Here is a 13,398-nt window from a genome sequence, read left to right as displayed (position 1 = left end):
TTCGATTTGTGTGAGGTCTGTGATACTGCCCGAGTGCCCAAACCGAAGCAGGTGGTTTTCTTAGGGGACCACACCCGGAGCCTTTGACCTAAAGGTATGATCCACAAGGTAGTGGAGCATCATGAGGAGATGCGGTCCCATGGTAGTCGGTGACCAACGATGGGTTCATACGCCGTTTGTTCCTTCCGGATACTGGAGCCCATGTGCACCATTGGTTTGGAATCAGGGTTTTCCAACTCCCCTAGGTGGGCTCGCCGTGTCCACCGGCCCAGTTAGAGCGCCGGACATTCGCTTTTCGTCCTCTCAATTTTGAAAACCACCGCCCTTGATGGGAAAAGGCAGTGAGTAGGTCTTCCCGGACAGAGGCCATATAAGACATGGCCAGGGAAGAGTTTTTGGAGGGGGAGAGCGGTCTTCTCCCCCATTTTGGTCCATACCAGGGGATTACACGATACGGCAGTTACTGGATAATTGGTTCATTGTTACGGTATCTTTTTGTATCTTTTTTCTTCTTTAAATAAACACTTTCTGCTATAAACAATGTAAACTCGTTATTTATTTGGTTAAACAACTATAAAACGTAGACAACTTGTTTGGCACAAAAAAAACACACAACTAAGATTGAAATACTAAACACTCACGTTTATATATCTGTTAATAAAAGAGTTTTCAAATCCGTTTGATCAATTAAATAATGATGCTAAGCAATTTGACCGAAAGTAATTATCATTGGTTTAAATTTTCCAAGTGGATTTTCTTAATGTGAAAAATGATTCCTGGACTAATATGCTTTTTGCCTATCCTTGAACAAAAACTCAGATTGTTTCATTCTTCTTTTTGAGATTTGTTTTGCTGCTTTCTTTTGACTTTTGTTCATCAGTTATTGTTTATTATGTGCTGAAATTTTTCATTGATTCAACTAGTCAATGAATGTTACATATCTGGAAAAATGTTGTATACTATGGATTAGTTGAACTTATTTAGTCAGGCCTTTATAAATCATATAGTTATTTATCAATTAGAGTTGTCTCATTTCACTTTATCTTCCATCTTTTAGCATTTTTCAATATTTCTCTATAGTATTCAGGTTAGTTAATCGGAGTATATTAGTTCTAGATATGGACACACATTTTTCAAACCATCTCATTTAATAAAGACTTTTACGATGCTGTTTTTCATCAGTATACAAATTTGTTTGTTTCTTTACATCGAATTCCATATATCAATACTCCTTTATTTATAGAATAGACGGTCAAATTTTTAAAATTTTCTTAAAAAAAATGAGAAATCACTTTCGGCTTTTCATACATTGGAGTTTTGTACTGAAAAAACTTAATAAACTTTTTTTTACATAACTTTTAAAATAGCAAGAGTTTTTTTTAGTGATTTGGAAAACTTAGTACCAACTAAAACAGCTCAGATATGCTTATAATCTAATGAACGAACACTCAGGTGGGGACAACCAATTTATTGTTTAATACAAAATTACAGAATATCTTGGTAGAATATGAGAACCGTACATTTAATACTTCGTTTGCAAATCTTTCATCAACTGTCCTTCACATTCTGTATGATTCTTCCGATTCACAATTCCTTTCTATCTTCTTTTTTGTTTTCTTCAACTCGATCTTCTTATCCTTCTGCTTCCAGTCATTCCATTTCAGATTGGTGTTACATACTACTTATGTCGAGAGACATAAGTAGCATACACCACAATACAAGCTTAATTCAGCTAGAAAGTAAATTGTATTCAAAAGTTTATTAACCATGTAGTAACAACCAATGTTTAATCAGCACTGAGAATTAGACAATATGACATAAGCTATTACCTAGTGACTGGTAATGTAAATTTCACAGATTATTCACGTGGCCTTAAATGCATAGTAACGTCTCTGTAGTACTAGATCACTTAGTTTCATACTTTTACATAAAACGTCATTTCTTTCAAATATGTGGACACTTAACTAAGCCCGAAACGTAGCTCTACGATTGCTTGTTGTTTGGCAGTTTTTCACCGCATTCATACTTTCCATATTCTGTTTTGATAATAATCGTTTTGAATATTTTCAGAAGATTAGTTCTGCTGTTTTAAGTAACAACTTGGTATCGTATGGATAACGTAAGCAATATATTATACGTAGTATATATCGTGTGTTGTTTATACATAATCAAGTTAAACATGTGACTCTCCTATTTAAGCTTTTGATAGCCATACAAACATTTGTTTATAATTAAGGAAATTTGATACTACTCAACTGTTCAGTGTATACTTGAATTTATTTTGTTAATTCTTTAGATTATTAAGGCTTCTGATAATGTTTATTGAAAGTTATAAGGAATACCGATCAACTTTTACAACTATTTTTAACGTTAAGTAATAAATATTTCTAATCTATGGTTGTAAAATATCCCCTGTGTAAATAGAAGACATTCGTAAGCTGTAAATATCTTATCATAGGTATCTTCAAAATTTGCTTCTCTTTCAGTGGAACTAGCGACTGAGCTTTATCGATGTTAGGCATAAGGTACTAAACAAATATGAGACCGAATTTTCGTCGACGTAGATGGGTGAGACATGTGCTATTACGCATTCTCGACCAATCCCTACGTCAACACACAAATTGGTCGGTGCAAGAATGGGTTGTTAAGAAACTAGAGACACCAAACCAAGACATGGCATAAACATTGGTAGCTGGACTGAGCCATATTTTCAGGTTCAAAATATACGGCTGAGGTCCACTCGATTATCGTTATCAATGATGGGAGACGATAATTGACATAGCTTAGAATCGGTATCAGGTGAGCAGATGCATCGGCTCTTTATCTCCCTCGAAATCTTAAACTTCAGTATTATTTCGTACGTTTTATTCTTCGAATTCATCTCTTCTTTCCTACTCATACTTTGCGGTCCTTAATCTTTTACACTATCATTTTGACTCTTTGCTAATCGTCTTACTGTGCCAGGCTGTATGTTGTTTATGATCGATTGACTCAGCGTTTGCTTATTAAAACAGTGAATTTTTTGATTATAACCTCCACGAATTAGAGCTTATAAGAGGCTGGTAACTATGTGTAATTTGGCTTACGAATCTGCGTGAATTGTTATCATTAATTTTACTCTGTCTATTTACCAAATACCCCCACTTAATATACTGACCACCTAACATTATCTAAGTGACTGGACAAAGAAATTTTATCGATTGGCCTACATTTTACTTTCCTGTGCATTTTAATCTCTGCTTTCACGTTTGTTTACCACGATTTTTATCAGCATTTTCACTTCCATTTTCAAATTGTTCATTCTACTGTTATGACGTTAGTTTAAAATATATCAATAGAGATTAGTACAGAGATGTCCCGATTGTTTTGCTCATTTTATAAACATTGTTTGAAGTAATATTAATTCTGCATTCACTTTTTCATTTTTATCTTTTTCCATTTTACTTGTCGTTTTATTTCCCTTAGATTCATTCGGAATATCGTTCAAAACAAGATGTTTATCTAACTCAGTTGGAAAATTTAGTTGCTCAATTACCAGTGGTCAATTATACTCTACTCAAGCATTTATGCCAATTTTTACACCGTTTATCTGTTTACCAGTCCGAAAATAAAATGTCTATTGAATCATTAGGTATTGTATTTGGACCGAATGTTTTTCGATATACACCTGAAAACTTGGTAAGTTTTTCTTGGAATGGCTGTTGTGATCTGTTTAAATGATGCGGAGTATGTACGGCGAACTATTGTTTCACCTACTTTTCCTCCGGAATTCAAGTTTCATATATATATATATATATATATATATATATATATATATAGCCAGTGCAGTGGGAACTGCGGTTACAGAAACTTCACTTCCTAAAATTTTGGATACATCTATTTCATCCTCTTAAAAATCATCCCTATCTGTAGTAATACATTTTTCCTATTTTCATTCCCGTCGTTTTAGAAACCAACAGAAGTCAGCTATATTGTCATATTATATATTGCTAGAATTATGCGCACAGTTGATTTACCCAAATTCCGTTTATCAGTGATTGCCCACTTAGAATGAACTTTTTCCTTCAATGGGTTGTCTCTATTAACACTTATGAATATCTTAGGAAATTTTTAAGCCATGAATATATATATATATATATATATATATATATATATATATATATATATATTCCCTGGTACGGCCGATAGTGGGGAGAGTCCGTTCTCCCTCTCGAAATGCTCTCACATGGCCACGCGTATATGGCCTCTGTCAGGAAAGTCTTACTCACTGCCTTCTCGTGGTGAGGTTGTTGTTTACGAAATCGAGAGGACGAAAAGTGAATGTCTAGCGCCTTAACCGTGTTGGTGGACATGGAAAGTCCACCTAGGCAAGTTGGAACACCCTGATTCCAAACCAATGGTGCACATGGGCTCCAGTATCCTGAAGGAACAAATGGCGTATGAATCAATCGTTGGTCACCGGCCACCATGGGACTTTTTATGTTTGCGTATACACAGGTGAAGGAGGTATTCAGTTTGTTCAGCATGATGTCGTTCGAAGTCGATGGAATTTGACAACCAAATGCCTGTTTGTGTACCCTTTTTTAATTTTAAATATATCACACAAAGAGTAATGTTATCTGGCAGGCTACTGATAAGTACGTAAAGTGGGTCATAAAACTGCATTTCAGGGATAGTAAGTTGTACACTCCAGTTAGCAAACCACCACTTCGCACATAGTTTGTACGTCTACAAATATAACTGAATTTAAGGAAATATTTGTTTAGTAGTGATTTTGAAAGAGTTCTATATATCTCAGATTTCTAAAGTGCTGCGGTCATTTTTAAATGGTGTAAGGTTAAAAATCAAACTGTAGTTAAGTACTACATTAAGAACAAAAATACCTATACAGCGTTTAGTCAGCATAAAAGTTATTAGTTGTTATATGGATGCTTTCAAATCCTCGTTTTTGTAATTTGTATCACAATTCTTGTTGCTAAAAGTATGAAACGACGTAGGTAGTTAGGTACATGTGCGCTCGTAGATAGATAGGAATACAGTCATTTACTTTGCCTTGTTTAGTCTTATCAAATAAATTTAGCCGGTATCAAGCGAGTATTGCTGCTTTTGCTCAAGTGAAATTGAAATCTAGCACTTAATGTTTTAAATGTCAGAGCATACTTCACTAGGTTATGCTAGTCGCCTCTTATTAAAAAAAAAATCAGTTAGTTGATCTAACTTACTTCCCCATCACTCTGTGTGATAGTCTTATTTGTCTTATTTTTATGAACTAAAAAATGTGAAATCTGTTAGGTGTTCAACTTCTAAGGAGATTTTAGTTTCTGTGCGACATTTCGATTTAAGTGGCAATGATTGTCTAAACCGTGTGAACTGAAATTAAAGCTGTTGAAATTATACACTCTATTCTAGTTTTCATATTTGTAATTGTCAAATCATTTATATATGTCTAGGTGTAATCGTAATCTCATTATATTAATGTTTTTGACTCTTGTTAAGAGTATAAATTTTATGGTGATTACTGACAAATGCTAATAAATAGAATATTCCTAGTTTCAGGGCTTCGGGATTATTATCCTGTAATCAATCAACACTAATTTAAATCACCAATTATGTTGGCCTAAAGTAATCATATTATATATAGTCGAACGCGTCGACAACTTCACTTATCTTGGAAGTCTGATCAGCCCTAATGGGTTGGTGTCTGACGAAATCTCAGCACGCATTCAAAAAGCTCTTTTGGCTTTTGCCAACTTACGTCACCTATGGCGAAGACGAGATATCCGTCTATCAATTAAGAGACAAGTATACCACACAACAGTTCTCTCTGTTCTACTTTACGGCTGTGAAACATGGCTATTACGAGTAGAAGATACTCGTAAGTTACTTGCCTTTGACCACAGATGCCTTAGAAATATTGCTCGCATCTGCTGGGATCACCGGGTAAGTAATAGTGAGGTTATACACAGGGTATTAGGGAATGATGATAAATCAGTTGATGAGGTGATGAATCTTCATCGACTGAGATGGTTGGGCCACGTGTTCCGTATGTCTGAACACCGATTATCACGACGCGCGATGCTGACTAGTATTGGCAATGGTTGGAAGAGAGTTAGGGGCAGCCAAATCAAAACGTGGCATCAAAGCATGAAGTCAATAACTTCCAGTCTGAGCCATGTTGGCAGATGCAGACTTCTTGGTTGGGGTCCGCGTGACTATCATAACCAATGGTTGGAGACTGTGTGACATGGATCAATGGCGCAGGTGTATACAATCTTTACCTTCCCTTAAACATTGAGATTAGAATTGCTTCATGGCTGTCTTCCATCGTATACTATATCCTTATATACAACCTTTCTTTTATATATTACCACCACTAAATTAACTACTTCTATGAATCCGGTGTTCATCTTGTTGTACTAACGAGGTATGGCAACTTGGATCAATGCATATATGTGCCTGGTCCTACGTTGTAGCTGACTGACTGATTCTTCAATCGATAGATTGAATCTATTAAGGCCATGTCTCTGGTTATCTCGCAGCCCACCTGTCCTCTTTTATGAAGCGAAAATGCACAGTACCTAGTAGTTTTTTCTCACTACTCTCTCTTTCTTTATATATATATTTATATATAAGTTTAGTTGTATTAAAGAATGAACGTGAGTAAATTATATCTATACTTTGGAGCATAAATTCAACAAAGATAAGCGTTATTACTGTTTGTGTTTGGGTGCAGAAATCATTAAGTGTAATAATGATAATGATAATATACATTATTGCATTTAGAAAAGAATTTCTTTCTTATTTGTTATGTGGGAATAATCTCAAAATAAATATAGTTTATTAATTTTTGGATAAATAAAATTAAATCAGTAAATAATAGTAGTATATTTTAATGATAGAGTAATCATAGTATTGATAGATAACAATATAAATAATAGAATTCTTTCTTATTTCTCACTTATAAATTGATCAATTCATGTTATAAAAAACAAGGTAGTTGGATACACTACGTGGGAATATTTTTTTCATTTGATGATGCATAGAATTCTAATTAGTACAATTGATTAGCTAGCCAGTATTATTATTATTATTATTATCAAAATGTAATATAGATCGTTTAACTCATTATTTATAACGTATGACTATCCTTTTATGCATAATTTTTTAAGAACTGTTTTTAATCATTGTAACTAATTTATTCAATAACTAGTTGGTTTTTGAAACGTGATTGAATTAAAGTGATCTCTTAGTCGGTATATATATATATATATATATATATATGGCGTGGGACAAATTTACGTCAGTCAGTATATCAGTTACCTACATCACATGAACACAAGATGAATATCAATATATTGTTGTGGAGATTGTTGAGCTTTTTAACACCATTTGACGGAGGCTCAGTGGTTCATAGTTTGTGTGTGCGTGTGAAACCGGAAGTCCGGGGTTCGAGTCCCGCATGCGGGATCATAAGTGTTTACTCTTGAGAAATCTCATACTAGGACAAAATAAACATCCATTGCTTCAAGATTTCCAATGTCTAACATTGATCGGTTCGTGATTTCAATAAAAACAGCTAGATAAAATTAACGGAACGAATAACAAAATGATGATTAATGTCAATAATAATAAAAATGACCAAATATCGAAGAATATAGTTCGAAAAGAAGGATTGAAATTTAGATAGAAATGATGTGAAATGTTTTATATTCATTATCTAGGCTAAAATAAAAAGTGAATAATTCTGGTTTACTGTGACTGATTCTATACTATGTTACGTTACCTAAATTGCCCAACTATTGTTCGCAGTTATCGCTTAGGCTCCAACTAGATAGTTTGTACACACTAATACAGTTGTATTCGATAGTCAATGGTTTGTAAATAATTTGATCATGAAAATTAACAAGACAATCTACTGACCAAAGATCTTTTACTACTCTGATTAGTCTGTCGTAATTATTTACTTATTCAACTCTGTTTAGATAGGAGGAAAAAGTATGTCTGGATGGTCAATATGATAAAAAATTCGTTCAAACAGTTGATCGTTTCACAATTTTTATGACAGTATGATACAAGGTTGAGCGAAGCGAGATCGGCTACTGATTTAGGATTTTTATTTTGTAGACCACAGTCAGTAGAGCCCTGAATAAATAACACAAAAGCGGCTAGTATCAATCACACTATACTGAATCAGGTTCTATTTCGACTTTAATTATTTCTATGTTCAAAAATCAGTTTATCCTAATGTGAAGTAATCTCGAATAAGACCAATCAATACACCACGTTGTACAATAATCCGTCATTTAATAGGAATTATTTTAATAACGTTTGATTTATGGGACTGCTCAAATCCTATCTCGTTCGCTCATGTAATATGGCCGCTAAAATTAGTCTCTTGACTTTCATGCACTTTTGTTTGTTGTTAGATGGATAAAGCCTATCATAGACACGAAAACAATATATTAATCACCAAAATGGTATAATTTCCCTGTAGGTTAAAAAAATGTTCTTCCATTGAGTACCAGGGAGCAGGAAACCAAGGTCCTGAATCCTCTAACTTTCTATAAATATTCAACACCAAACTACTGTTGTCTAACCATGGTTTATAGCATACATTAAACTTTAGTTTCACGAATAATATCGCGTATACCTTCGCTACTTTAAAAAAATTCAATTATTCTGAGATTTTCATCTTGAGTAGTGCTACTTTTCCCGCTATAGGACGAATTATCTGTCCATTGCTTCTTGATTTTCTGTGGTACTCAAACTGAGATTAATCTTTAACAAATACAACCTGCGAATTAAGCCATTCTCCACAAAATCTTTGTACCCAATCTATTGCTCACTTCATTTGTTTTGTAGAGTTTCTTTTAAACATATTTTTTTTAAACATATGCATAGATATAAGTCATCAATGCTTCATCTTTCAATTAATGTAGGAGTTTTAGTTCTCCACCAATCTTTTAACATAAAAATGAATTAAGATCAGTATTGTAACCTGTTTTTTTTCTATAATTTGTTGATTTTATGTCTTCATGCTTTATTGTTTTAACTAATTTTCATTCAATAATTTCCACCATTTTCCTGCATTTGTTTGCTTGTTTAATTTTTTTTTGTTTTCAACCTATAGATCAGTTTATTTTTACTGAACACGCTAGATGACAACTTTTCAGATTTATTTTTCTTTTAAGGAAAAGCAAAATCGGATAAAGTTGCCATCATTCTCATTTAGTAAGGTGCGGAGAAAATGGTCTAACCCCCCCCCGAAATGCCCTGGTACGGCCGAGGGTGGGGAGAGTCCGCTCTCCCTCTCGAAATGCTCTCACATGGCCACTCGTGTACAGCCACCGCCAGGGAAGTCCTCCTCACTGCCTTCTCTTGGCGTGTGTGTTGTTTACGAAATTGAGAGGACGAAAAGCGAATGCCTAGCGCCTTAACCGGGTTGGTGGACACGGAAAGTCCACCTAGAGGAGTTGGAAAACCCTGATTCCAAACCAATGATGAACATGGGCTCCAGTATCCAGAAGGAACAAATGGTGTATGAATCAATCGTTTGTCAACGGCTACCATAGGACTGTATCTCCTCACGATGCTCCACTGCCTTGTGGATCAGACCTTTAGGTCGAAGGCTCCGGGTGTGGCTCCCTAAGAAAACCACCTGCTTCAGTTTGGGCACCTGGGAAGTATCATAGCCCACACTCAAATCAAGTGACTTGTGTGGTGCATATTTATTCGGTTCCCCTTTGTACCAATATTCATGTGTTCAAATAAATAAATAAGATTGCCTGTATTTCTCTCTTCATATGATGAATATTGAAGTTGATTTTGTTGAGAACTAAATGAATCTCTAATTTTATTATTATTTATTTGATGTTGCAATATATGTTCACGTGAATAGTCGAGTATGTAGTGGCTGGTACTATGCCAAGCCCACATCGGTTGTTCTAGCTTCTGGATAGACCAATTTATTTACTCTTCTCAAGCCACATTTTGATTATTCACTTATTAATCCTGACTGTTTTTATATGATCGTGTGTGTGTTAATTGCTCATCCTATTCATTATGTGTCTGCAACTTATTTTTGGTCTGACTAAGAATATTAAATAACGTTTGGTCAAAAATAGTTAACTCACTCGCCTTCTCTTCATCGCTTCGTTTCTTTATTTGTCCGACTGTATCAACGAATGTATGAAATATACCTATCGGAAATTCATTCTCATATTTGGCTTATTTTATTCCGTTTATTGTCTAAGTCGATAATTGTAAACGAAGGTTGCCGGCCTATATATTTCGATAACAATGATCACACAATCTAATAGGAATCAGAAATAGAGCCATTCTTTTTGCCTATCTCTAATTTATTTATTACCTATTTCTCTTATTCCTTCATGTTTCTTCCCTTTTGTGTTATGATTTATATGAATTGATAATATATGTTATAGCAATTCTATTCTGTTACATATTGATTTGTTAAGGTTTTGTTTCGTTTTTTAATAAAAAAAATTTACAATACAACCTTACATTATTTTACGTATACTATATATAATTAATCATAGATACTATATATGCCTATTGTGAAGAGCTGTTCTAGTGTGTGTGTGTGTGTGTTTATCTAGTAGTGCTAGTTGTGTGTGTATATGTGTATTTAGTTAGTTGATTCACTTATTCATTCATTAATTTTTGTTGATTTGGGATTAGATCGAATTGATTGCGTTATTATATACACCTAGTCGTTTTGGTAATTGAAAATTTGGTTTGTGTATGTATGTGCATATATGTTTGTATGTATGTATGCGTGTAGTAACCTAATAAAACCGCTTTGTTTTATTGTATTACTCTTGAAATGAATAACAACTTATAATTGATCTTTCATTTCTACTGATTTAGTAGTTTTCTTCTTCATAATTTTATTTGGTAAGTCTGTTTCTAGTTATTTTTCGGGTAATTTACTTTGAAATTGTGAATTACAAACAAAGGAATTACTGTGTAGTATTCTGATCGGGGACCCATTAGTAGTGTATACAATACAAACCCATACTAAACTTAATATGAGATCGGTCTGTAGGAAGTGCTGCTGAACTATTTCAAACCAAGACTAAACAACCATACATATGTTGTTATAACTTTTTTTCTTTTCACTGGTGCTTCTTCTGTTGATATCATTTTGTAGCGAATACTTTTTTGGTATGTTGCTAACAGTATCAATCTTAAGCATACTAAGGGAGATTCTCATTTATCTGGTTTCACTAAGGAAATGAGATATTCGAATTCATTGCATATACTGTGTCTAAACTTTAGTGTACGAGATGCGGTTTATTATTTAGCGTATAAATAGTGTAATTGGTTTTAAAAACTAAATCATATAGCGAATATTTGGTTATGATTAATAAGATTTGCCATATATTTCTCATCTATATATCAGCTGGAGAAAATATTCGTTAATTTGCTTTAGTATAGGGGGATTTAGAGATTGTTAAATTTTAAAGTCTGGAACATAAACTGACTTCAGTCAAACCACCATTAAAAACCAGAAAGCGCTACAGAACTGTTTCGTCCTAGTGTGTTGTGGTCTACTTATATCCATATAAGTAGTATATGGTGTGGGTCAGACATAGAATGTATTTTGGCAGAAGACCGATGAGAAAAGAATGGAAATGAAGCGCAATCGTATGGAAAATGCATGAGCAATGGAATAAGAGAAGAAACAGTGAAGATTGAAACAATTGGTTGTTAATTTGCAAATTGACTGTTCATTGTTTGGTAATCAGAATTTATTGAGATAGTCTGTAATTTTTGCTTAAATACATTCGATTGTCCCCAGTTGTGTTTTGTTCACTACATTTGGTGTCGCTGCCATCCAGGAGGAGGAAGGGTGCTGTTCTGCGGACGCCGCTGCGAGTCTGGAGTTGAGGTGCTAGTTGGGGCAGTCTGGTGCGGAGAGTTGGCGTCGAGTGGAGTGTTCTGGCGGGGCGGCGTTGGCTGTAGCGGATGCTGTCGACGGAGAGGAGCAGTGGGACGTGCGGCTGCTGGGCGGACATCGGATGTAGATGGCTCAGCAGGCCGGTGGAGTACGGGTGTTGAACGTCCCAGGTGCCGGGTGGATGCGGATGTTGGTGCCCCGGCAGGTCGACGGAGCTATGGAGGTCAGCGCGCCGCAGACTCGACATTCTGACGGAGTGTTTGGCACAGACTGCAGTGAAAAAAGATAGTGGCATGGCGAGCAGAACCACCGCATGTACGAATGCTTTAGAGGGGGGACGAGTGTGGTGTGGTCTACTTATATCCATATAAGTAGTATATGGTGTGGGTCAGACATAGAATGTATTTTGGCAGAAGACCGATGAGAAAAGAATGGAAATGAAGCGGAAAAGTATGGAAAATGCATGAGCAATGAGAATAAGAGAAGAAACAGTGAAGATTGAAACAATTGGTTGTTAATTTGCAAATTGACTGTTCATTGTTTGGTAATCAGAATTTATTGAGATAGTCTGTAATTTTTGCTTAAATACATTCGATTGTCCCCAGTTGTGTTTTGTTCACTACATTTGGTGTCGCTGCCATCCAGGAGGAGGAAGGGTGCTGTTCTGCGGACGCCGCTGCGAGTCTGGAGTTGAGGTGCTAGTTGGGGCAGTCTGGTGCGGAGAGTTGGCGTCGAGTGGAGTGTTCTGGCGGGGCGGCGTTGGCTGTAGCGGATGCTGTCGACGGAGAGGAGCAGTGGGACGTGCGGCTGCTGGGCGGACATCGGATGTAGATGGCTCAGCAGGCCGGTGGAGTACGGGTGTTGAACGTCCCAGGTGCCGGGTGGATGCGGATGTTGGTGCCCCGGCAGGTCGACGGAGCTATGGAGGTCAGCGCGCCGCAGACTCGACATTCTGACGGAGTGTTTGGCACAGACTGCAGTGAAAAAAGATAGTGGCATGGCGAGCAGAACCACCGCATGTACGAATGCTTTAGAGGGGGGACGAGTGTGGTGTGGTCTCAATTGACTCATGATTTCAAGTATATATAAAATATTTTTGTTTATTATCAATTTTAGTGATGACAGTGTGAATGTTTCTATTCCTTATTAAGTAAACTTTAGAAAATGATAGATAAGTGTTTCTATTCGGTTTGATGAAGCTTATGACGAAATGTTCTTGCATTTATAGTTACTACTGCTAGAGAGCAACTTCACTACAACAACAATTGATGGTTTATTAGAAGTCTGTTATATTCCATAGAGAATTATGAGTGGTACCTTTTGAGAACTATTAATGGACCAATACAATGTGTATATTTTTATCGTATAATTGTTAAACAACTAAACTATTCATATTCATGTTCCTCTTATTATAAGCTTCATTTTGACCCATAGACTATTATTATACGATTTACCATTCTTGAGTTATCCCTAGTCTA

The 13,398-nt window shown here is 35.5% G+C and overlaps 1 protein-coding gene across 1 annotated transcript in view; it reads left to right on the top strand.

The window, feature by feature from the left end:
* Positions 1 to 3,465: 3,465 nt before the first annotated feature.
* Smp_145770 (hypothetical protein) overlaps positions 3,466 to 13,398 on the top strand; it is a gene marked incomplete at both ends in the record, with an annotated part of 37,806 nt that continues 27,873 nt past the window's right edge. The window contains one exon of the mRNA XM_018790765.1: positions 3,466 to 3,678. Within this exon, the coding sequence (XP_018647382.1) occupies positions 3,466 to 3,678 (213 nt within the window). The remainder of the gene's footprint in view (positions 3,679 to 13,398) is intronic.

Source organism: Schistosoma mansoni (genome assembly GCF_000237925.1).
Source record: "Schistosoma mansoni, WGS project CABG00000000 data, supercontig 0261, strain Puerto Rico, whole genome shotgun sequence".
Taxonomy (NCBI): domain Eukaryota; kingdom Metazoa; phylum Platyhelminthes; class Trematoda; order Strigeidida; family Schistosomatidae; genus Schistosoma; species Schistosoma mansoni.
The sequence above is the reverse complement of the archived record's forward strand: the minus strand, read 5'-3'. Positions and strand labels throughout refer to the sequence as shown.